The sequence below is a fragment of the Cnephaeus nilssonii genome (genome assembly GCF_951640355.1).
Source record: "Cnephaeus nilssonii genome assembly, chromosome: 11".
In the NCBI taxonomy this organism is placed as follows: domain Eukaryota; kingdom Metazoa; phylum Chordata; class Mammalia; order Chiroptera; family Vespertilionidae; genus Cnephaeus; species Cnephaeus nilssonii.
This window is the reverse complement of record NC_137082.1, coordinates 67,402,814-67,426,954: the sequence shown is the minus strand read 5'-3', so window position 1 is coordinate 67,426,954 and position 24,141 is coordinate 67,402,814. Positions and strand designations below refer to the sequence as shown.

At 57.4% G+C, this 24,141-nt stretch overlaps 1 protein-coding gene across 4 annotated transcripts in view; it reads right to left on the bottom strand.

Moving 5' to 3' along the window:
- Positions 1-24,141, bottom strand: part of SULF2 (sulfatase 2) — a 96,318-nt gene that overhangs the window by 13,255 nt on the left and 58,922 nt on the right. For all 4 annotated transcript variants that reach the window (XM_079784546.1, XM_079784545.1, XM_079784544.1 and 1 more), the window contains exons 4-9: positions 14,313-14,464; positions 11,083-11,252; positions 5,446-5,596; positions 4,153-4,328; positions 1,586-1,714; positions 303-359 (exon numbers count right to left, since the gene is read on the bottom strand). In XM_079784546.1, coding sequence (XP_079640672.1) covers positions 303-359; positions 1,586-1,714; positions 4,153-4,328; positions 5,446-5,596; positions 11,083-11,252; positions 14,313-14,464 — 835 coding nt within the window. The remainder of the gene's footprint in view (positions 1-302; positions 360-1,585; positions 1,715-4,152; positions 4,329-5,445; positions 5,597-11,082; positions 11,253-14,312; positions 14,465-24,141) is intronic.

The following is a 24,141-nucleotide window of genomic DNA, read 5'->3' as shown; positions in this document are numbered from 1 at the left end:
TTGCCTGCGTTGGCAATAAACGGGCACTGTGCAGGCAGCACCGAATGCGTGGCCTCCCAACGCAAATCCTGTGCCAACCACAGGACAGCGGGTGCGCTTTGGTGTCCGAGGCCGTGGGCGTGAGTGCCGGCACCGTGGAGAGGGATGGTGATAACAGCAGCCCCCCGCCTCCCCGACAATGACCTTTCACACCATGGGTGCAGGGGGGCCGCCAGGGCTGCCCGGGAGGTGGCAGTTGTGGGGGGACCTGTGTGCTACTTGGCTCAAATGCCCTGGGTGGTTCCTCAGGACCCAGCACTCACCCTCTCTCTACCAGGAAGGAGTCCCGCCAGACCCTCATCTTCTTTTTCAAGTGAAACCTGGGGGGAAAGCACACCTCCATCTTCTCATCAATGTGGGGGCTCACATATCCCCGGGCCCCTTCTCCCAGAAGCAGGAACGATGCCCAGAGCCGGCCTTGGTTCCCAACCAGCACAGACCCTGGGGTCCCAGGGAAGACGGGGTGAGCGGGGATAGGAAAGGCTTTGATGCCACACCCTCCCAGGCGGAAGCTACACCCAGTCACGTGCCTGTCTCTGTGCCTCCCGGGAAGTCCAGCGGCTCCCTCTCAGGCAGCACGGTGGCGAGGCCGCCTGCCGGGGTGGCTTGTACTGCGTTTTGGAGGATTCCTCCTGTGACCCCCCGGGGTTGGATTTGGGTAATTTAACTGCACTTCATGCTCGTCACTCTCGTTTTCATTTCCCAGACGGGCTCGGGCTGAGGCAGCTTCCATCCTGCACTGACCCCCAGGCGCCCTGCTCCTCACACCTGCCCAGTTCACACCCATACCGCCTGGAAGGCCTCACGGTCGGTGGGCGAGGCGGCCCCTGCAGGGCGGTCAATGTGGAGGGCAGTGTTCATCCAGGTTGCTGCTCCCTGGGGCCATGCGCCCAGTGGACGGTACAGTTTTGGCCACCAGGTGTCGCTGCTGCCACAGCAGTGGCTACGTCCCCTGCTTTCCTGTCCTCACCAGGCTCAACTCACCTTCCCAGGTGCCCAAGTTTTGCTCCCCATCCCTGTTCCCTTTCCGCCTCGGGGACACCTGGGAACATGCCCATCCCACCATCTGCGTTAACGGCACGGAGCATGGCGACTGGGAGTGCAGCCTCCAGTCTGGGGTCTGAAAGCTGGAGTCGGAGCCAGACCTGCCCAGAGACCTCCGACAAGTCACGTGACCGCTCGAAGTCAGTGTCCAATGGGCGAAAGGGCATCGGCATAAAGCCCCCCTCGCTGGTTATGAAGAGCAGAATGATGAAATCCCATGCAAAGCACTCGGCACACGGCCTGGCTACAGGAGGGCGGCATGAGTGTCAATGCCTGTTTCACGTTGAACACACACGTAGGGTCTCAACTGGTCCATATCCCGGATGGGAAGCCGGAACCTTAGGGGGGCATCCTTCTCTCCCAGGCGGGGAAGTGGCCGGGTGGGGAACCCTGGAACCCCAGCTCCTGAGTCTTAGAGAAGCCCCCCCACCAGACCCACTCGGTTTGGCCACACGTTTGCGCAGGGGCTCGGGGGAGACCAGCGCCCCTGTCCCCTCCTCACCGATTCACGGGCCTCTCCGTGTCCAGCAGCTTCAGGATGGATTTCCCATCCATGTCCGAGGGGATGTCCAGCCCTGCGATGTCCAGGATGGTGGGGGCCAGGTCGATGTTGAGGACGATGTGGGGGTTCCTTGGGGAGGCAGGGAGACCAGACTTGGCCACCTGAGCAGGGCGGCCAGCCTCCCGCACTCAGAGAGGGGCGGCTGGAGGGGTGGAGGTGGCCAGGGACTGGGGCCCTGAAGGCGGGAAGCTGGGACCGTGCGGCTCCCTGAGTCTCAGCCCTCAGTGCTCCCCTCCGTGGCCCGATTCACCTGGGCCCCGCCTCCCCCTTACCTGTGTGCCCGGCACACACAGGGGCTGGAGTCACAGGCCACCCCTGGCTGTTTCTTCAGCCAGGAATGCCCTCTCTGTTCCCAACATCCGAACAAAAGGCACCCCCCTTTAAGAGCTACCCCAAAGCCGCGGCCTTCCCCTGGACCCTTCTCTGAACCCGAGGTCAACACCGCCCCAGGGCTGTTCCCCACGGCCAGGCACCGTCTGGCCTCAGGGCCTTCGCTCTTGCCAGAAGGTTCTTCCTCCCGATGCGAGCACAGCACTCCCCTCGCCCCCTGTGGCTCCAGAAGAACCCTGTGACAGGCTCTTCGTGGCCCCGTGACGCCCTCCCCTGGCGTTCACACCTGCGGCCAAGCCAACAGACTGCAGCAAGGGTGGCCGGGGTCATTCCCTGCGTACGGTACGCGCTCCGTGCCTCTCGCTAGCCACGTCTCCCTCACCTCCTCCTGCAGGAGCAAGCTGCCACGGAGCCGCCCCCAGCCAGGATACCGGGGAACAGTCTGGGGGGAAGGTGTGCGAGCTCCCGCCCGCCGCCTGCACTTGCACAGCCCGTGAGCGAGGAAGTGGGACACAGGACAGGCCAGTGACAGTCACCCTCGGGCTTCTGTTCAAACCACTGTTGGGTTTCGTCAGCCAGACGGCTGCAAGTCACGGTGACTCTGCCCCACACAGGAACGCCCGAGCAGGAAGCCGATGCACATAAAACAGGGCCGGCAGATGGGAAGGAGAGCTTCCTGCGGTGCCGCGGGACTGCCGGACCCAGCCATGCCCGAAGCCAGAGCCGGCCGGGGACTTCCTGGCTACTTGAGTCACGGCGTTCCTTTTACCTTACTGAGTCTCACCCAGCTCGATGGTCACTGCTGCTTGCAACCAAAGGAGTCCAGGCTGACAGATACTCTGTGTGCCTTCAGCCCCAAACCTGACATCAGTCCCCTGTTTTGTCCACGTGGGGTTGTGGTTTTGCGTCCCGTGAACCAGGTCACAGACTCTGAGGCCAACCACACCCGTGATGCCAGGGCCCACAGCGCCTTCGCAGGCCACATGCCTCCTATTCCCAGGGTGGCTCGAGGTTTCTGAGGGGGTGTACGGAGCAGAGGCTCCTGGCCTCAGTTCCCAGCTCCTTCCCTTCCATGTGAGCCCGGGCAGTGTAACCTCGGGGCCTCAGTTTCCTGAGGCATAAAAGGCATCAGAACAGCATCTACCGCCCAGGGCTGCTGTTATGCTTCAAGGAACACACGGTGTAAGTGCTTAGCCCTGGGCCCGAGGAATGAGCGCCACATGAACACAGCTATTGTTGTTACAGCTACGATGACTGGGGGGGGGGGGGGGGGGGGGAGAGGGGGGACCGACCCTGACACCAGAGACGGGAGTGATGTGATGAGGTGGGCGGAGGAAGAGGGATGAGGCTGGCCTGCCTCTGGGAACTGTCCCCAGGCGTCCATGGTGGCGGGACTTCTCGGTCCCTGCAGGGCGAGGCCCGCACCCTGCAGGAGGAATTCCGCAGCGAGCCGGTCAGTGCCGTGGGGTCCTGTCCGGGCTCCGGGCTCAGATGGAAATAGGACCCAGTAAGTGACTTAATGGCAATTTATCTGCATCTCAAAGAGCCATTCGAGGTGGTGTCGTGAGGCCCCCGTGGATGGAGGAGGCTGCTGCTGGAGTTCCTGGGCTCCCACCTCTCCCTGCCCGGACGTGGCGTTTCTGGTCGGCAGCGGGGTCACCCCCAAGGCTCACCCGCGGAGGAGCCGGCCGAGGGCCACGCGGTCCCCGAGGAAGGGTGGCCGGGGAGCCAGTTTATCTCTGTGCCACGGCCTGAGCCGTTCAGCCGGTCGTACGACACCCCATCCCTTCCCCCCGGTGGCAGGGTTCCTCCCGACACCCACCAGCCCCAGGGGCTCCCAGTCCGACAGAAAGCGAGGCGGCATTCCCACCGCTGGCGGCACAGGGCCAGCTCCCGCTTCCCTGGCACACGGCCCGCCACAAACACTCTGTTTTCACAGGTGCCGACGGCCCCGGCCCCTCCTTCCCGCACAGGCGCACACAACACGTCCAAACCCGTCCTCCGTGACACGATCACTGTTTCACTTGGCACCGGGGCTCCCCTGCCAGACGGCAGCCACGGGGCGTGGTCGGGGCCGCACGGCGGGACGCCTGCCTCTTGTCTGTCTGTCTGTCAGCGGAGCCACGAGGCCTCCCTGGGACCTGGGAGCAGGGGGGGCAGGGGCGGGGGGCACTTACAGCGAGCCGGCCTCCACGTTGGGGCCTCGCACGTAGAACGGGACCCTGATGTCAAACTCGTACGGCATGGACTTCCCCTTCACCAGGCCGAACTGGCCGATGTGGTAGCCGTGGTCGGCGGTGTACACGAGGTAGGTGTTGTCCAGCTCGCCCGTCTCCACCAGCATGTTGTAGATCTGAGACACAGGCGAGCAGGTGAGGGGCCCCGCCCGCTGTCCCCCAGGCTGCGGGGTCTTCGGTCTCAGGCCCTTCCCTCCCCTGCTTCAGGGCCTCGCTCAGCTCAGCCGTCACCTCTCAGCAGGCCCGAGGCTGTGCCATTTATAGCTGCAGCCTCCCCAGCCGGTCACTTTCTGTCCCCTTACTGTTCTCCACAGGGCTCCTCACCTTCTATCTCTCCTACTTGTTTGTGGGTTGTGTGCCCCTGCGTGAGCACGTAAGCTCCATCAGAGCGGGAACTTCTGTTACTCACAAATGCTGATGAATGAATGAATGAATGAATGGATGGAGCTGGACTGTGGCCGTGGCAGGAGTCTGTGATCCGCCACGGTGTGTCCAGCAGAGCTTTCTGGGACGCCACAATGTTAATCTCTGTCCTGTCCACCAGCCACAGGTGGCTACTGGGCACCTGAAACGTGGCTACTGTGACTGAGGAGCTGAATTTTAAATTGTACTGACCTTTAATGAAATTTAAATAGCCGTGGATAAAACGAGTATGTGCCCTATATCCACACGGTGGAATATTACTCGGCAGTCAAAAGGAATCAAGTTCCGACAGCACCACCATGTGGATGAACACTGAAACATCATGCCAGTCACAGAAGAGCAAATACTGTGTGAATTCACTCATGTGAAATGTCCAGAAGAGGCGAATCCACAGACACAGAGCAGACTGCTGGCTGCCAGGACGAAGGGTGAGGGGGTGTTAGCGGTGGTGGCTGAGGGCAGGGGGTTTCTTTCTGGGGAAATGAAAATGTCCTCAAGTGGACTGTGGAACGGACCATCCAAGTGTGCAAATATGTTAAAACCACTGAACTACACACTTCAACTGGGTGAGTTGAATGGTGTGTGAATTGTGTCTCAATAAAGCTGTGAAGAAAATGGCGATAGCCCACATGCCACATGCTGAACAGAGCAGAGCAGAGCGAGGGCAGGAAGGACGTTTCTCAGCGCTCCCGGGCCTGGGGCAGTGCCGTGGTTCTGCCTCTTCTCCCTTTCCTCTCCAGCTGCTGACCCTCGGGGACGTGAAGGGCAGGGAGGGTCAGCAGGAAGGGGGTGCGGGGGGTGGCGGCCTACCGTCTCCATGGAGTCGTCCACGGACATGAGGGTCTGCAGGCGCTTCCGCTGGAGCATGTTGGTGAATTCCATGTGGATGGGCTTCATGGGCCCCGTGTAGCGCATGATCCAGTGCTTGTCGGGGTTGGGCGCGTAGTTGTAGCTTGGCGTGCTGGCGGGCAGACACACACGCAGTGGTCAGGCGGGGGTGGGAGGCGGGTGTGCTGGGCCGGCCCCCAACCCACCCAGGCCATGAGTGAGCGCTTGCCCTGAGCTGTCTGCAGCTCAGCACGAAACCACCCCCCCCCCTCGCCGCACCTGGGGGAAGTGGACGCTGGTGTCAGGGACTCTGCTAAATGTAGGTCGGCCTTTCTCCTACGTGGGGGCGCCACGTGGGAAGACCTCAGGAGGTCTAGTGTCAAATAGTGTGGAGCCACCGACTCAGAAAGTCCCTCCCATTCCGGCTGTCCGCACACCCACACATCAAGGCCAAGTGTCCGTCAGGTGTCAGTCTTCCCTTAACACCTGCCTGGAACCCGCTCATTTCCCCTTTGCAAGCAGGAGAGGGGCTCCGTGCGGAGCCGCCAGCAGGCACAGTACCCAACTCTCATCCGCCAGGACGGCATTTCCTTTCCAGTTACCGGGGGTAGACGGCAAGCGACAGCTGTCACGGTTAAGGCGCGGTGACCGAATTTCCTTTTGCAATGGACTTTGGTTCAGAAAGGGAAGCTGATTAAAAAGCTGGGTAAGTAACAGGCATGCGCGTGTGGCCAGCGCTGTGAGGACGGTGCCTGGACGCGTGCATTTGGGACAGCCAGACGCTGTGACTCAGTGTCACCGTTATGCCTCCCTTTGGTCAGCTCTCCCATTTACGAGAGGAACGGAGGCTCAGAGAAGTCTGGGTCCTGCTGGTGGACTGGGTGGGGGGACTCAGCTTCCCTTGTTTGAGAACGAGGAGGCCCCGGGAGGGGACTGCCTGGCCAGAGGTAGAGCTCCAGGGGCGGGTCAGGTGGGCCAAGGAGCTGCTATCAGACACCCTCCCTGCCCCGCCCCCGCCCCCCGCCCTGACTGTGGACCCTTACGTTTGAGCAAAACTTCAGCCAAGAAATTCCCACTGGGAGAAGATATCTGCCAATGTTATCTCCAATAAGGGTTTAATCTCTAACATTTACAGGGAACTCCTACAACTCAACAAAAGGAAGATAAACCAATCAAAAAATGGTCAAGGGCCCTAAATAGACACTTCCATACAGAAGGCCAGGAGACATATGAAAACATGCTCAAAGTCACTAATTATCCGAGAGATGCAAATCAAAATGACAATGCGGTACCATCTCACACCGGCCAGAATGGCTACCATCAACAAATCAACAAAGGACAAGTGCTGGCGAGGATGCGGAGAAAAAGGAACCCTCGTGCACTGCTGGTGGGAATGCAGACTGGTGCAGCCACTGTGGAGAACAGTATGGAGTTTCCTCAAAAAAACTAAAAATGGAACTCCCATTTGACCCAGTAATCCCACTCCTGGGAATATATCCCAAGAAAACAGAAACACCAATCAGAAAGGATATATGCACCCCTATGTTCATAGCAGCACAATTTACAATAACTAAGATTTGGAAACAACCTAAGTGCCCATCAGCAGATGAGTGGATGAGAAAACTGTGGTACATCTACACAATGGAATAATACGCTGCTGTAAAAAATAAGGAATTCTTACCATTTGCAACAGCATGGATGGAACTGGAGAGCATTATGCTAAGCGAAATAAGTCAGTCAGAGGAAGATAAATACCACATGATCTCACTCATTTGTGGAACATAATGAACATAAACTGATGAAGGAAAACAGATCCAGAGACAGAGAAGCATCCATCAGACCGTCAAACCTCAGAGGGAAGGTAGGGGAGGGTAAGGGGGAGAGATCAGCCAAAAGACTTGTATGCATGCATATAAGCCTAACCAATGGACACAGACAACAGGGGGGTGAGGGCATGAGTGGGGGTGGGGTGGGGAGGGCAATGGGGAGATAAGGACACATATGTAATACCTTAATCAATAAAGAAAAAACAACAACAGCAAGGAAACATATACAATATTCAAACTTTAAAGTATATATTCATCAAACATGTGCTTGAGAAGAGATAGATGATAAATGGCTTCTTTAAAACAAATGTATGTGCAAAGATTCAAAATAAAAAATTAGAAGCAACTCAAATTATTAAAAAAAGAAGAAGAAAAAAGAAATTCCCACTGGGGATTAGGCAGCACAGACACCCGGCACTATTCAGTCCGGGGCCTCGGGAGTTTGCAGATGATTCCAGTCATATATTACTCCGTCCCAGACCAAGACCTGCCCCCCCTCCCCCACCCCCATCACCTCTCCCCAGGATCTGAGCTACTGAAAACCCCACCCACACATGGGTATTTCAGGTGGGGGGCCATTGAGAGAAGTGCTCTATTTAAACCCCCCACCCAGCGGGTGTCCCTTGAACGGATGGCACTCAGTCCTCCCAGCTCATGCCCCTCCCCAGGCAAAGCTGCCACAAAGGTTGAGTTTCCAGGGCTTAAAGACAAAAGGCTTTTCAAAATGGCAATTAAGGGGCAAAGGGTTGCTGGGGGGTAGAGTGGGGGAAGGCAAACAGGTCTGGTCAGAAACTGAGCTCCCTTCCCTGCAGACCACACCACCACCCGGGATCGATGGACAGCCTCCTGCACATCAGGATGTGCTGGGGCCGGGGACAGCGCGGCGGCTGGGCAGCCTGACCGTGGTGGAGCCGGCTGCTATGCAGAGCGGTGAGTCACAGGCTCCAGGTTCCCACTGGACTCCGCGTTCAGCCCCTGGCCGGTCTCCTGCCGCTAAACCCAGCCCGGCCCAGGCCCCTTTGATGAGGAGCAGGCCGCGCTCCTGTGGGCTAGCCCGGGGCCTGACCTGCGTGTAGAACATTCCCAGGAACAAGCTCCCCTCCGCCCTCCAAGGAGCTGGAGGAGGGCGGCCGGGCTGCACAGAGCCGCTCTCAGAGCTGCTGGGCGTGTGGGAAACCGGTCCACAGGTCCCTGGGGCCGCATTCCGGGAGGCAGTTTTGAGCAATCACCCCCCCCCAACCCCCCCCACCCCGAATCTATCAGGCTGGTGTCTGTCCTGGAGACAGCGAGGGCGTTTGTCAGGAGTCTGTGGAGGCTGAATCCAAAGCCCTTTCTCTGAAGCAGAGGCTGCAGAGCCCGGGCCGGCAGAGGCCAGGCTCTCTGAGACCCAGCAGCTGCTGCACGGAGCTGCCACCCTCACCTCCGAGAATCCCAGGAATGCCTGGGTGTGCAGAGCAGGGCCTCAGGGAGGAGCCCCCCTCTGCTGGGGGCCGTGGGAGGGTGACTGCCCTGCAGGCCCCCCGCCCCCCCCCCCCCCCCCAGGCTCCGAGCCGGCCTGGCTCCCATGGGTTAGAAAAGGAGGCCCGTGAACCCACAACCAGAGGCCACACTTGAAACACAGCTCGGGGGCGGGTGTCTGCGTGCGTGCACCTGTGTGCATGTTTGCGTTTCTGTGTGTGCATGCCTGAAGGTGGTGTCTCCTGGTCTTTGCATGTTTGTGTGTATGAGTCCGTTGGGTATCTGTCTTTGTGTGTCTGTCTCTGTACCCCGGTGCAGATCTTTAAGTGTGTGCTTCCGTGTCTCTGTGTTTATATCTGTGTCTGTATCTGTATGCGTCTGTGTTCGTCTCTTTGTGTGTTTGTGTATACAGGTTTGTGCGTGCACCTGTGTAACTGTGTGTGTGTGTATCTTTGTATGTGTATTTGTGTCTGGTCCGTGTGTATCTGTGTTTGTGTGCTCACGTTTGTGTATGTGCTGTGTCCGTGTGTGCATATCTGTTCGCACCTCTGCGGGTGTGCTTGGGAGGAAGGGGGACAACATGGCAGCAAGAGCGTTTCTCAGCCCGCAGGCCGGGCCCAGGCCCACTGGGGAGTCTGCGGCGCCTCCCGGTGGGGGGATCTGGAACGCCGACCCAACCTGCAGGGCTCCATCCCCCTACCGCCCGACGGTCATAACTAAGCATCCAGCTGCAGGACGTTCTGGTTTTGTTTTAGGAATGATTACACCCCAGAGATAAGAGAGCCTTCCAAACACACCCCTAATAAGGCGAGGGGTTCTCTGGGTAAGTCATAGCAGGCGCTGCTCATGTCCAACTTCTGTGATTTTCATTTCAAAGGGAAGATAAATGAGCAGGCAACGTCAAACAATCTCCTCAACACCAGGGCTGCTGGGGGCGGGAAGGGGAGCTGCCAGCATCTTCTAACGGAGAAGCCACAGACGCAGAGTGGACCCTCCCACCCCACGGCTTCTCCACGAGGGGGGCCTGAGCTGGCGGCGTGCCCCTGCTGCCAAGGGGAGCGGTGCGTGGGGAGGGTGGAGTGTGCTGGGGGCCGTGCTGCCCTCTAGGGGTGAGGGCAGCTCATCCCCGACCAAAGCCTCCTCCCCAGAGCCCAGGGGACAGAGGTTCCCACACCCCCGACCGCCTCTGGGTGCTGTCGGAAAGCAGCTACAGAGGGGCCGAGGGGAGCCACGCATTCTGAGTGCGGGGAACGTGAAACAGCAACGTGCCCTGTGCGTGTCGCCCCATGTCACAGCGAGGGCTGCTGCGTGTCTCCGCTGAGGGAGGCGGCCTGAGGCAGGAGAGCAGAACCTTCCGGGAGGACTGCTGGCCAGCTGCAGGGAGGAGGCCGGGAGGGTGAGCAGGAGGCGGGACGTGGGAGTGGGGGCTGGGTGGGAGTCCTGCCGCTGCCACTGACCAGCTGGGCCGCCTGAGGGAAGTGACCTCACCTCTCTGTGCCTCTGGTTCCTGGCCTGCAAGATGGGACACCACCCGGGACGGAGACACAGCCTCCAAGAGAGCCCTCCACCCCCCTTCCTGGCAGCCACCCGGCAGGAGCGTGTCTGTGTGGCCGCAGCCTGTGGCCGAGTGACGGTGCCACCTGAGATCAGGTTACGAGACGCCGCCGTCCACCTCAGCCGCCCGCCACCTCCCCGTCCACCACCTCCCCGTCCACCACCTCCCCGTCCACCTCTCTCCATCGCTGTCGTTCCTCCGGAGGAAGCCCTGCGGCTCTGTCGTGAGAGGCGGTCGAGGAGCCGCCATGGGGTGACCAGGCGGCCTCAGGCGCTGCAGCCCCCTCATCAGAACGAGCGGAGCCTGAGCCAGAACCTCCCCAGAGGCCACTCCCCGTCCCCTGACTCCCAGACTCGGAGCCAGCACACCGGCTGGAGGTGCTGGATTTCAGGGGAATTTGCTAACTGACATATCACGGCTCCTTTGACTCTGCAGTGACTTGGTGCGTTAAGGGCTCAGCATCGAGCCCGCCACGTGGCCGATGCTCAGTAAAGGCGGCGGAGATACTGCAAGTCCGACGACGCTACGGACCCCTTCCCCAAAGGAGGCTTTGCAATGGACAGGATTACAAAGGAAACCCGCTCCGCTGAAGTGCAGCTCCAGCCACAGACCTGCCCGTGGGAGGATGCGGGTCCCACGCTGACAGCCTGCCACTTGGGATGTGAGTCCCACTTTCCCCGCAGAGAGTGGGTTCCTGGGTCGTTAGCCCCGTCTGTCCCTCCGTCCACCCTCCCACCTCCCACCTCCCACCGCCAGGGCTTGGCGGCAGGTGCTGCTTACATGTGCTGGGACGCGTTGGGGAAGAGGCGTGAGTACTGGGGGGCGGAGTCCTCGGGGCCGTGGGGGGCTGCGTGGCTGATGACCATCAGGACGGGCCTGTGCGGGTACATCTTCTTGGACGTGCGGAAGAAGCTCACGCTGTCGTTGGTGATGAGGTCTGTCAGGTAGTCCTGGGGGGCGTGGGAGACACGGGAGAACGCGTGAGGAGTCCAATATGCGTACCGAGCACCCGCTGTGTGCCAGGCACCGTGCTGGGCACCGGGACACAGCAGAGCCGAACTAGCCGGCCCCTGCCCTCGGGGGCTGACCCTCTCGGGAGCGGACAGGTCGTATGTCAGCAAAAACCAGGAGAGTCAAATGGTGCTGTGCACAATGGAGAGCCGGTTAGGGAGGCTGGGCGAGAAACTGCCATGTGTCCTTCCTTCACTCGTGACAGCTATTAACACAGGAACAGCTTATTGCACGGAGCGCTGGGGTGCGCCAGGAGCCGCCCTGTGTGTCCTTGGATTCGCCTGCTGAATTCTTACACATCCCCAGGACGTGTGTGTGCCGAGAGCCATGTTTTCCAGAACAGGAAATGAAAGCACGGAGAAGTTATGTTACACAACGTCACACAACGGGGAAATGCTGCGACCAGGCCTCCCAGCCTGAGTCTTCCCAGCGTTTCTGGAGGGCTGGGGGCAGGAGCAGATGAGCGAGTAAACAGAGAACCAAGACAGTGACAGGGAGTGACAGGTGACGGAAGAGAAGATATGCCAACGAGCCGCCGGGGGCTGGGGGGAGGGGCTCACGTTAGCTGGGGCAGTCCAGGAGGGCCTCTCTGAGGAGGTGACATCGGAGCTGAGACCTGAGTGATGAGGAGGAGCCAGGCCTGGGAGGGTCTCTATCATCGGGGTTCACCTGAGCTGCTGGAATCCTAGGGGAGCGTTACCGACGCCGGAGCTCACGCCCAGAGTTTCTGGTTCAATTGTTCAGCCCGGACACCGGACTTTTTAAAAGCTTCCCGGGGGGGTTCCGATGTGCAGCCAGGATCGAGAACCTGATCTAGGGAAGAGTTCCAGGCAGAGGGAACAGCCAATGCGAGGGCTCAGAGGCAGGAACGAGCTCGCCCCGTGTGTGAGAACAGAAAGAGGACTGGCAGGGGCAGCGCAGGGACGCGCCGGGAGCGGCTGAGGCGTGTGCGAGCCCCGCTTCGGTCCCGGGTGGCAGGAGAGAAGAGCTGGCGGCACAGTGACGGGCAGGGACAGGGGGGCCTTCCAGGCTCGGCCAAGGAGGTGCGATGGGTCTAAACTCTTCTTGAACTTGGCCTTTAGCTGGCCTTTAGCTGACCTCTCTGGAAGGTACCGAGTTCTTGAAATTTGCCCACTGCGTCCTAGGAAGCAGCTCTGTCCAAATGGTCACTTTCAAAAAGGGATACTATTTGAGGGAAAAAACGTGACTCAACGGCTTCAACTTGTACCCCGAGTTGTCCTGTGTGATAGACACACCCCCCACTGGTGTCCGCAGACACGTGCCCGCAGGGACACAATGCACTGCCCCTGTGCGCAAGGCCAGCCACCGGGGTGGTGTCGCCCAAGCAGCGAGCAGCACAGGGAAGAGGGCGAAGGGCACACACTGTGGTCCTGCTGTGCAGACATTAGCGGCAGCTGACCTCAGTCACCAGCTGGAAAGTCGTCCGGACGCACTGCTAGGAGAAAGCATCGAACCCAGGGAGACCCCATCTTTGCGGGAAGAAGGGGGGAAGGCAGAGCGGTGGGAGAAGCCAAACCCGACCTTCACGGGCACCGCGGAGGGACCCTGAAGGGCAGTCCGCCGAGCGCTGACGGGGACTGTGAGAACGAGCGAAGCGGGGAAGCCACTGGCTACGTGAGGGCTTTTCCTTGGATCCTTTTTATGATTAATCTGAGGAGCACAAGGGGTTTTGTAAGGGGGCCTGCAGAAGCTGTTACGTCAAACGGATGCTACGTCGCTGGAAGAAGTGCTGGTCTAGTTGTGGAACATGACCTAAAGGTGTTAGAAAGCCCTGAAGTGACAAAGGTAACCAACAGTGGATCTAAAAACGGTGCAAAGCTCGTGGGTGAAAAGCAGAGGTCGGACCCTAATAGGAAATCAACAGTCAGTGCCCCTGAGGATGACTCCAGAGATGCAGTGACCTCCGTGGGGCCACCAGCTTGGCTTTCTGCCTCCGGCCAGTGGGGTGGGTGGGAGAAGGGCTGAGGACCCATCATAAACCCACCATCACTGTTTGGTTCTGGAACTACATGCCTGAGCCAGAGCCAATGAGATGCAATGAGACTGTGGGAATCCTGGGAGGGAGACTCCCACGCTTGCAGCTGGGCAGGAGGCTGAGAGGGCGGCTGTACTGCTACTAGGAGGGGAGAGAGAGAGCCCATCTGTGAATGGGGTCGAAGAGGAGAAGAGAGAGCGTAGAGGGGAGAGAAACCACTGCCTGGAGATGTTGGAGCCCCCGGCTCCAGCTCCGGCTCCGGCCAATGCTATTACTGTGGGATCAGTTCAATGTTTCCTCTTTAACTGAGCCCTTCTGAGTCACCTTTCTGGTCACCAACAACTGAAAGAGGACAGTCTGATTCAAGAAAGGGTAAGTCCTGCCCTTTAGGGCAATCCAGGAAGACTTCCTGGAAGAGAAGGTAGATAAGACTTGGATAAATTCAGGGCAGGAAAGCACTAGCAAAGATTTTCAGGTGGTTGTGATAACCGGCCAGCTAGGTATGGTTGAAATGGCTCATCCTGGGGATGACAAAATAGGCGACATGGCTATTGTGTTTGTGTATGCACGCGCGCGCACACCCACGCGCACACACACATACATGTGTTTCTATACTGTGGTGTGGCTCACCCTTGGATACCCAGCGCCTGGCACAGAGAAGGCTCTCAATAAATAGTTGTTGAGGGAACAAATGAATAATGTAATCAAATTCAACTAGTCCACTCACCTTATGTGATTGTTGTGAAGATTAGAGATACACATAAAACACCCCGCACAGCTCCTGGGCCATAGCAGGTACACGTCATTGAGGATGCAAGGGCGTGCCCATTTCCCAGATTTGGGAACTGAGGCTCGCAGGAGCAGGCAGCATAACCAAAGGCACATAACACATGTCAAGACTGGGCTCTGAACCCAAGTCCACTGACGGCAGGTGTGACTCACTGCCTCGTCCGGGAGGGCGCGGGCAGAAGGGTGCAGGGGCTGCAAGGGCCGCAGAGCTTACCTTGGAGTAGTCAAAGCCATGCTTCTCCTTCATCCCGTTCCGACAGAGCGTGTAGTTATAAAAGCGGGAGTTTTTAAGGAGGCCGACCCACTCCTTCCAGCCCGGTGGCACGTAGGAACCATTGTACTCATTCAGGTACTTCCCGAAGAAAGCTGGAGGGGAGGAGGGACCAGGAGGCCACGTGAGAGAGCAGTGAGCAAAGCCTCGCCTAGGCACCCCCCCTCCCTGCGCTCCAGGCCTGAACACAGCCCCGTCCTCGGAGCCTGGGGCCCGTAGGGAGCGAGCGATGTCTGTGCCCCCTTCTGAATGTTTTTATAAAACAGAATACACAGGACAACAGAGAAAATCAGTTATTCTGAAATAGTTACCAACATATTAAAATATTTTACCATAGAATCAAAGGTGTCTTTAGAAATGATTTTTAACGAAGGCAGTAAAAGCAAGACATTGTAGAGAGGGATAATTTCAGAGCAGCGATGCATGGACAGCTTTAGAGTAGCTAAGGTTAAGAAATGGACAACAGCAAGTGTTGGCGGGGATGCGGAGCAACGGGAACTGGCATGTACTGCTGGCAGGTGTGTACGCTGGCCCCACCGCTGGAAAGACGGTGTGGTAGTGCTGGCTAGCCTTGAACATACTTATACCTCCTGCAGTTCAAATCCTGGATATTTACTCAACAGAACTGCACTCATGCACCCGGTCAGCGAAGCCGTGAGCAGCAGCAGTCACCAGGGCCCTCAGAAAGAAGCCCGTGCCCTCCAGCCTAGCCTGCGTCAGACTCATCCAAGTGCCACTTGGGCTTCCGTTTGCTGACTCCTAAGTTTTATCTTCAACGGGTTCAGAACTTCACCAAGGAAGGAGGTGAACGTTAATAAGACCCCTCACAGAGCCCTGTCGCTTTCTGTTCACGGTGGTGATGTAAACGTTTGCCTTTGAAATAAAGGAAGTAGAAAGAATGAAACAGCTGAGAGAAAAATACTAAGTGAACAGCAGAGGCTGTGTGCCCAGACGAGGTAAAAATCACGATGTCCGTTTATCAGCTATTTACTAAGCGCCCACGGAATGCCCGGAGCCGTCCTAGGCCTGGACACACAGCAGTGAAGAGCCCAACAGGACCCCTGCCCTCAGGGGGCTGACGGCTAAGTAGAGGGCTGTGACAAATAAAGATGGTGCTGCTGTGAGAACAGCGATGAAGAAGATAGCCCGGCCGGGGTGGCTCAGTGGCTGAGCATCGACCTGTGATCCAGGAGGTCATGGTTCAAGTCCCCGTCAGGGCACATGCCCGGATGGCGGGCTCAATCTCCAGTGGGGGGTGTGCGGGAGGCAGCTGATCCATGATTCTCTCATCATTGATGTTTCTCTCTCTCCCTCTCCCTTCCTCTCTGAAGGGAATAACAACACGTTAAAGAGAAAATAAAGGATGACGACGTGACAAAGTGGCCGAGGCAGAGATGGACCCCTGGAGGCACCACTGGGCCAGGTGGTCAGGGGAGGCCTCTGGGAGGGATGATGAGCGAGAGTCAGAGCGAATACAGGAATACAAGCATACAAGGAAAACTGCTTCGGGCAGAGGCAACAGCAAGTGCTAAGGTCCTGAGGCAGGAGGAGGCTTGGGGCATGGGAAGAATCCCAGGAGGCCAGGGAGGGAGGGGGGAGATGACGTTATAGGGTGGCGGGGCCCGGTGGGACAGGGCCCTGGACTCCACACGAGGAGAAGCAACAGGAAGCATGATGGGGATCCTTAAAGCGGAGCACGCATCCTCTGAAATATTACACGCCCGACTTGGCACTCTGTGTCCATCCTCCTGGGAACAGGCCGCAGCTTTTGACGTATTCCGGAAGGAGCCCAGGGCCACGAGAATGTGAGCAGCACAGAACCTCACTGTTGTGAACGCAGCCCCGGAGACAGGGCCTGCTGAGTTCTCCCCCAGGACTCCCACGTCCCTGGCTTGGGATCCACTGGTTTGTTCCTGAAGATGTGGGCCAAGGTCTCTCTGGGGAGTGTGCAGTGTGGAATGCTAACAAGCTTAACTTCTTGGCCTGGCTGGTGAGATAACGCTTTCGTGGGGGTGGGAAGTGGGGTACCTTCAAAGCCCACCCCGGCCTGTTAGCGTCCAACGCCATGGGTGTCCGTGTCCGGAGCTGATTCCTCTGAGAGAATCTCCCCGTTCACATCTCTCCCCTCTCTCCAACCCTCAACCCTGAAAAAACCCAGGAAGAGTTTATTATGCAGGCCCCACAAGGCCCTAGAAAACAGGGCTTCCGTCACAAGCTTTCAGTGCCAAATTAGATTTTGTGCTCATTTGATTAGATTTCCCCAAGGCCGTTTTTAAAATGGTTATTCTGGCACCAGATGAGGTGGGACAAGCAAATCAGTGTGGGCCCCGGGGCTGCGGGCGGGGACACAGCGCCAGGAGAGTGAGCAGGAATGAAAATCAAGAGGAAAGAATACAGCCCGTGTCGTGGCTGACGTCACCGAGCTTTCCCGGCGAGGATGGTGCCGAAGGAAGAGCGAACTGGGGGCTGGCGTGGGGGGTGGAGCAACTTGGCAGGCAGCTTAAGGGGAATGAAATGCCCGGCCCGGCCAGGAAAGGCCCCTGACCATGTGCTGGCTGCCGGCTGCCCCTGGGAAGCAGGGCTGGCATCAAAGGAAAAGACGGAGGGAGCAGGTACTGGGGTGCCGGGCGGGCGGGGGGGGGGGGGGGGGGCTTTTACACCTGGCTGTGGAGACTTTGGTTTGGCCTGCCTGGTCCTGACTGTGATCCTCTGGGAACCATCGCTTCTTACGTACACCTGCACTGACCTTAATTCAGCCTGACCAGTCAGAGCACCACGGTCCCCTGGCTCCTGCCATTGGCTCACGCACGGGCATGTGACCCAAGGTGGGCCAATGAGCCTCAGCCCCAGACTTTTAAAGAGCTGCTGCCAGAGAGGCATTCTTCTTCATGGGCCTTGCGGCTGCTTGGGGTCATCTTGCCACTAAGAGGGGAGAGTCTATTTGAGTTTGAAGCTACATGGAAGACAGCGCAGAGGTGAGAGCTGGAGAGAGAGAGAGGGAAAGAGAGAGAGAGAGAGGGGAAGCAGACTCTGAACAGGGCCGGGGCGGTGAGGGGGCTCCGCCTGCGAAGGAATGACACCACAGAGCGGACGGCAACGACGACAGGAAGAGGAGCAGCCCCTCGCCGGCCGCCCTCACGCTGCAGGCCCTGATGTGCACTCGTCAGGTGGCACAGGTCCGTTCAAGGCCAGTTCCCCACAACACGGTTCCCACGCGGCCGCCGCGCTATGTTCACTGTAATGACGTGAAGTACAAACTTCGCATCTGGCTCTGCCCGCCGCAGAGCGACGTGCACGTAACAGACGGGCGTCGCGCTCAGCGGCCAGTCGCAGCGCCTCCTGCACAGCCCGCCCGCTGGTCACGGCACGCGCTGCTCAGTCCACGCACCGGCGGCAAGGCCTCCTTGTCTCCCGGGGACACAGCTACCACGCGCTTTGCAGACGTGGGTTTTCGGAGGAGAGAACTGGCAACAGAGATCAGAGTGCGGCACAAATCCCAGAGGCCAGGATGCTGAGCGGACACGGAGTCGCACGTCCTGCGGTGGAGGGGACACGGAGCCACCCTGGGAACGAGGAGGACACTCGCTCGCTCGCGGGAAACTCTAGATAAGCAGCCAGAGGAACGTCGCCGTCGAAGGCGAACTTCATCATCGGCATACATGAGGACAAGAGGCTGTGATGAAAGTGACGGGGAATCCCAGAGGAAGTGACGAAGGCAAAAACACTTCCCGTTTTACAGGGGCCCCGGGAGACACTTCACAACACGGCCAGCTGCGCGTTCGTGGGCGCGTCGTTTCATCTCTGGACGCCTCAGTTGATCCCTTTTTAAAATGGGGGATAGTAACAGGACTTACCTCGTGGGGTGGTTACGAGAACAATGTCTGTAAACGGCTGCCCACTCAGGGCCACAGTTTCACTGTCACCAACGGGCCCCCTTTTTAGCCACCTTCTTGCTCCACTGGATCTTGTTTAATGGAGTCACTGTAGGGACAGGTGTCGGAATCCTCCCTCTCCTCCTCCCCGCTCCGAGGGGATTATTAACCCCTAAATCCTTCCGCAGGTCTCTCTGCTGGTCCTGCAGGCCCGGCCGGAAGCTCTTGGTTGGAAAGCTGTGAGCTGCTTCCCTCCTGGCCACGGCGCTCCCATCTGTCTGAGTTACGTGCTGCGGGGGAGCCATTCGGAGTCTGAGGGGAGAGCCAGGCCCTTCTGCTCTCTCCCAGCCCTGCTTCTAACTGAAACGGCCGCGCAGTAATCGCATTTGTGGTCGGTAAAAGCTGTGTCTCGCTGCGGCCGGGGGCTGAGCGGAGGCAGTCCTGACACAGGAGGCAGACAGACAGAGGATCGTGTTGGAGACGGGAGGAGGGAGATGGAGAGTTTTGGCAACTGGACTCTTAACAGGAATGCCAGGCTCATTTCTCGGTGCTGGGGAGCGGGCTGGGCCAGTGTGGGGGACACTGTGTTCGGCACCTGCGGGCAGCCGACCCCCTTCCCCTGGGGAGCAGAGGTGATGTGGGAGAGCGGCCGACAGCGCATCGGAAGCGAGACAATCTGGGTTTGAACCCAGGTCTGCCACCTCCTACCCAGGGGACCCCAGGCAAGGGCCCTCACCCCTCTGAGCCTCCGAGGGCAACATGACAGCAAGCCACTGCCTGCTGTGACGTAAAGCGGAGGAACCACCGAGAATCAGTGCCTGGCACAGCCCAAGGGCCCCGTGAGGGGCCGGCAGCACCCAGCGCCTTACGGGGGGCTGTCTCTCCCCCAGGGCCATCTGGGTGGAACTGTGAACAAGGCTGTTTTAAGAACATTGGCGTCTCTCAGCACACACTCATCCCACGCTTCTCCACCCACATCCTGCATAGAGATAATCGATAAATAACCAAGAGCTGAAATATTCCGGAGCTGACTGGTTGAATCATGCTATATTTCATGATTTCTACTTACATATAAATATTTCATTAACTACTTATTCATTTTGATTTGGCAATTTTCCCCATATTTTGGAGCTAATATACCAATATATACACATGCATGAATATACAGATACACAGACAGACACATAAACACCATCTTTCAGGTAATTTCTTAAAAAAAAAAAAAATCACACCCACTGCACCCCCGTTTCCTCCCAAATACAAAGGTCCTGACTGTCAATCAAAGTGTTCTTCTCCACCCACAGGGTGTGTGTGTGACTGAGCTCAGCCAATCAGACTCTACCCTGGGTCTTTGACTCCTGAGCTAGGAAACTCACAGGTGGAGAAAGGGGTTGGAGTTTTGTAAGAGCCCCTGATGTGACAGTTGCTCAAAAGCTGGAACCCTCAGATCTGGTGATGGAAGATCTAAATGAAAGAGGCAAGGCCATCAATGGGATGGAGTCTAAAGAGAGAGAGAAACGAATCTTGCTGCTTCATCCTCATTTCCTTGCTCAAAATGGAAATGGATGCCACCTAGACTTTGCCTTCCACGTGCCTTCCCTCTGCCTTTTCATAACCCAGTCACCCCCAAATGGCCAGAAGGATCCTTCTGGACCCAAGACCCTCCTGCCATTCCCACTCAGTGGGGTTTCCAGAGTCAGAGAGCCAGGGTCCGAGCCCTGCTGCTCGCTGGGCCTCAGTGACTTAATCTATAAAATGGGAGCAGTGACGAATGAGATCGCTTCTGGCACAGAGTAAGAACACCGAGGGAAAGAAATTTGTGAGTTTCCAAATATAGGCGGCTTTCCTTTTCCAGGGAGGGGAGAAAGACGCGGGTCTCTGGAGAAAGGGAAATGGTTGTTAGGAACCAGATGTGACGCGGGCTGAGAAAATGACAGGCTCCGCCGAGCCCGCAGTAATGAGCTCGGGAGGGATGTTTATGCTGCGCAGAGAGATCGGCTGAGCGTGACAGCCGGCTATTAGCGGGGGGCCGGAGCGGGGGGCAGAGCCGAGCCAACGACAATAAGCAGTGTTTGCCTAAGCCATTCGGAAAGGTCAGCGCAGCGCGGAGCGGGGCGCCGGGAGCCCGGCTCTCCCGAGGGGACGGCTCGTTTCACAGGCCCGGAGTGCGGACGGACAGGAGAGGTCTCTGCCCCTCGTGGCCCCTTCTAAAGCCCGGCCGTCTGGGTGCCGCTCCCACACGTGTGGCCGTTTCCGTGTGTCCTCTGGACCGTTACAAACGGAGTGTTCTTCTTCAGCTCCATCCGCCTGACGCCCAATCGGCATCTCAAACCGGACTCTGGATCGGCCCCGGGAACCTGCTCCTCCCAGCCTTCCGGTGGAGGCCACGGGCTCGGCCTCACCTCCCTCCCCCCGCACGTCCACTGGTGACATGTCCTAGCAGCTCTACCCTCAGAACAGACTCAGGCCGAGCACTTAGCACACCTCACCGTGGCCAGCCTGGCCCAAGCCACCACCTGCTCTCGCCCGAACCCTGCAGGAGCTTCCTCCCTGGTCCTGCCCTCAACCGTCCAGAAAGGTTTCGTGAAATCCCAAGCCACAGCGTTGCTCAAACCTTTCAGTAGCTCCGCATCACACGTGAGCTTAAATCCCGAGTCCTCGTGGTGGCCTGCAAGGTGCCAGGTGACCCACCTCCTGCCCCGGCCCCGGGCTCGCTCCCCCGCTTTGCGCTGGTCCGGGCTGCGCCAGCCGCAGTGGGCTCCTTCCCAGCCCCCGAAGCTCATTTCTGCCCCCGGGCCTTGCCCTTGCTGTCCCTCTGAAGGACCATCTCCCCCGGACACCGTCCTGGACTGCTGCCTCACCTTCCCCATGCATTTGCTCAAACGCTACCTTGTTGGGTTACGTGCCTACCCGTCCTATTCAAATGGCCGCCCCGCCCGACGCTCCCTCTTCTCCTGTTCCTCTCCAGTGTAGCACCACCTGGCAAATGTGTCCGCCTTCCGGTTTTCAGCACCTGCCTGCCCAGCGAGACCACCAGCTCCTGAGGGCAAAGGCTTCTGCGTGCCTTGTCCCCGCTGCCCCTGGATCTAGATCAGGGCTTGGCAAGCAGCAGGTCCTCAACAGAAGTTTGCGGGATCGATGAGTCAGTGACTGAACCAATGAACAGCAGGGATGGGAGGCCCGCGGGAGTCACGTCCGGCTGGGGGAACACCCGGGCCCACTGTCTTCGGTGACAGAACAGGTAGAATGTGAAACTGCCGTCCCACTGTGTGGCTTTGTGGCGCCTGGTAGGCTGCACCTGGATCTGTTTAACCCACAGGGATAGGACTTTGCTGGGGGCGCTTTGCAGAAACTGAACAAGGGCCCGAGGCCGGTGTTAGTTAGCAGCAGTGGTTCCCACGCGTCTGGGGTCCGGTCCCTTTAGACTCTTCACAAGCACTCAGGACCCCGAAGAGCTCTGTTTGTGTCGGGGGCACCTAGTAACAGCATGTCAGAGATGAAAACTGAGACATTTAAGACACATTAACACACTTAAACATAGGAATAACCTACTGGTGTAGTATACATTGAAAAAAAATTCAATGTACTGAGAACCATGCCTGGCCTATGAGCAGTGTGCGTCTAATGGTTATTGAGTAACTGAATCAGTGAATTAATGAATACACACCATCGTGGTTCCAGAGTGGGGCAAAAGTAGGTTTATAGTTGTTCATATGGAAAATAATAATTAAAAGTAAAAATACAAGAATAAATTGTGTTTCACGTACTTATAAACTGTAAACCTACTTTTGCCCCACCCTGTAGGTTCCCACAGGAAATAAGGTCAGTGAGAGGCTGCACTGGCTCAGTCTCACAAATCTCCCTAACGTCCAGGCTAACAGGGACAGCCGGGGTCTCAGACCTGCTGCTGCATTCAGTCTGCTGCAGTGTTGTTCTGGTCACGTTTCATTAAAAATCCAGCCTCACAGACATGCACGTGGAAAGGGGAGGAGTGTTTCAAAACCCGTTTAAGATAACTGTGGTGTGTTATGTACGCTCTAGAAAACACTGTGCACCTGAAAAAAAACGAGGGTGAAAAGGCAAAGAATGTCTTGGTATCGCCATGAAATCAGTGTGGGGTCCAGGGATCCCGGGGTCCCACTTTGAGAACCACTGGGGTAGAGTAGGATGGTGTCCCACAACAACCCAATGAGGTAAATACTATTTCTGTCCCCATTTTACAGTTGAGAAAACAGAGGCACAGAGAGGCGAGGTCCCTGTCTGCCCCATGTCCCATAGCTGCTGAGTGGCTGGGCTGAGACTCAAACCCCGGGGTCCGTCTAGGTCCCACACGGCGGTTTCACCTGTGCCCCAGCCTTCCAGGCTCATCTGGCCGTGGGCTGGGGAGGGACGGCTATTCCCCGAGCCCGGGCTCCTCGCCTTTCCCAAAGCCTCGGCATGGGGACACGGGAAGGAACCACAGACACCTCCAAGGTCAATCTTTTTGGAAGTGAGGGGTTCCAGGGATGGTTTTATCCTGGAAGGCAGTCAGGGGTGGGGGTGAGGGTGAGGGTTCTGGAGCTGACAGCCTGGGTTTAAATCAAGGACAACCAAGGCGGTGTGAAATGCAGCATGGGAACACAGACGGTAATGTTATAACAACTATGCATGGTATCTATCACATGGGGGGTAGACTTATCGGGTGATCACTTAGTTCTACAATGTTCAATCACTGGGTTATACACCTGAAACGAAAAACAAATCAATCACGCTATCTCTACCCAACTGTTCAGTTCTCCCAACTATAAAATGGGTATAATAACATGAGTTATTGGGGAGGATTTGACAGGGTTGTTGGGGAGGATTCAATGAGGAAACGTAGGGAAACTGTGCCCCACGTGTTGATTACTGCTTTTACTGGAACATTACTTATTGAGATAAGCATCTGGTGAAGGCTGTTCATTGATTATCTGTTCATTGATTCACGAAATCTCCCATTCAGTAAGCTTGAGAAGCACACTGCTATCTATGTACCAGGCATGGCTCTAGGCACTAAGGACATCACTGAACAAAACAGAGTAAGTGAGAAAACAGACAGAAACCACACCCTCACAGAGCTTACACTCCAGGGATGAGAGCAGCAGAAGCAGGGGCCTGAAGCCCTGGAGGCTCTCCCAGTAACGTGGGAGAGACTGGGGGCTCTAACCAGGGGGGCAGAGGGCTCGGCTGGTTTCAGGCTATTTTTGAAGGTGGAACAACAGGATTTGCTAATGCAGGAGATGTGGTGGGGGAAGGAGGGAGTCAAGGATGATTGGAGGTTTTCAGCTGAGCAACAAGGACAGATCCACCATCCTCTCAGCAAGGGGTACCGTGCAGGGGGCAGGTGTGTGGGATGGAGATAAAAGAGCTCGAGGAAAGACACGCTAACCTAGAGGTGCTGTTTCGCCATCAAGGTGAAGACAGGGTGGAGATATGCGCCCAGGTTCAGGGAGAGGTCTGGGCTGAGGGTAGAAATTTGGGATTTGTCAGCACTTAGCTGGCATTTAATGCCATGGAGCCGAATGAAACCAAGTAAGGTAGTGGTTCTTAATCCGTGGTCCATGGACTTGACTGGGAGACTGCATCTTTGTTTTCGTGACCCTCTAACCAGCATCTCCTTCAACAATGAAGGCAGGCAACAGGCCACAGAAACACTAGCATCTATGCCACGGTCACCAACAGAAGTCACAGATATTTTCATATCACATCCCAGTTAACAGACATCCTGAAATATCATTAAGCCGGCACTCCTTCGATATCATGCAAGTTCTCAGACTCATGGTGATCAGCCAAATAACCATGTTAATTTACCGTGTCAAGAAGCACACGGATCCCGTTTCTAACGCATTTTGATGAGTGTATCTGGATACAACTGGCCTCCT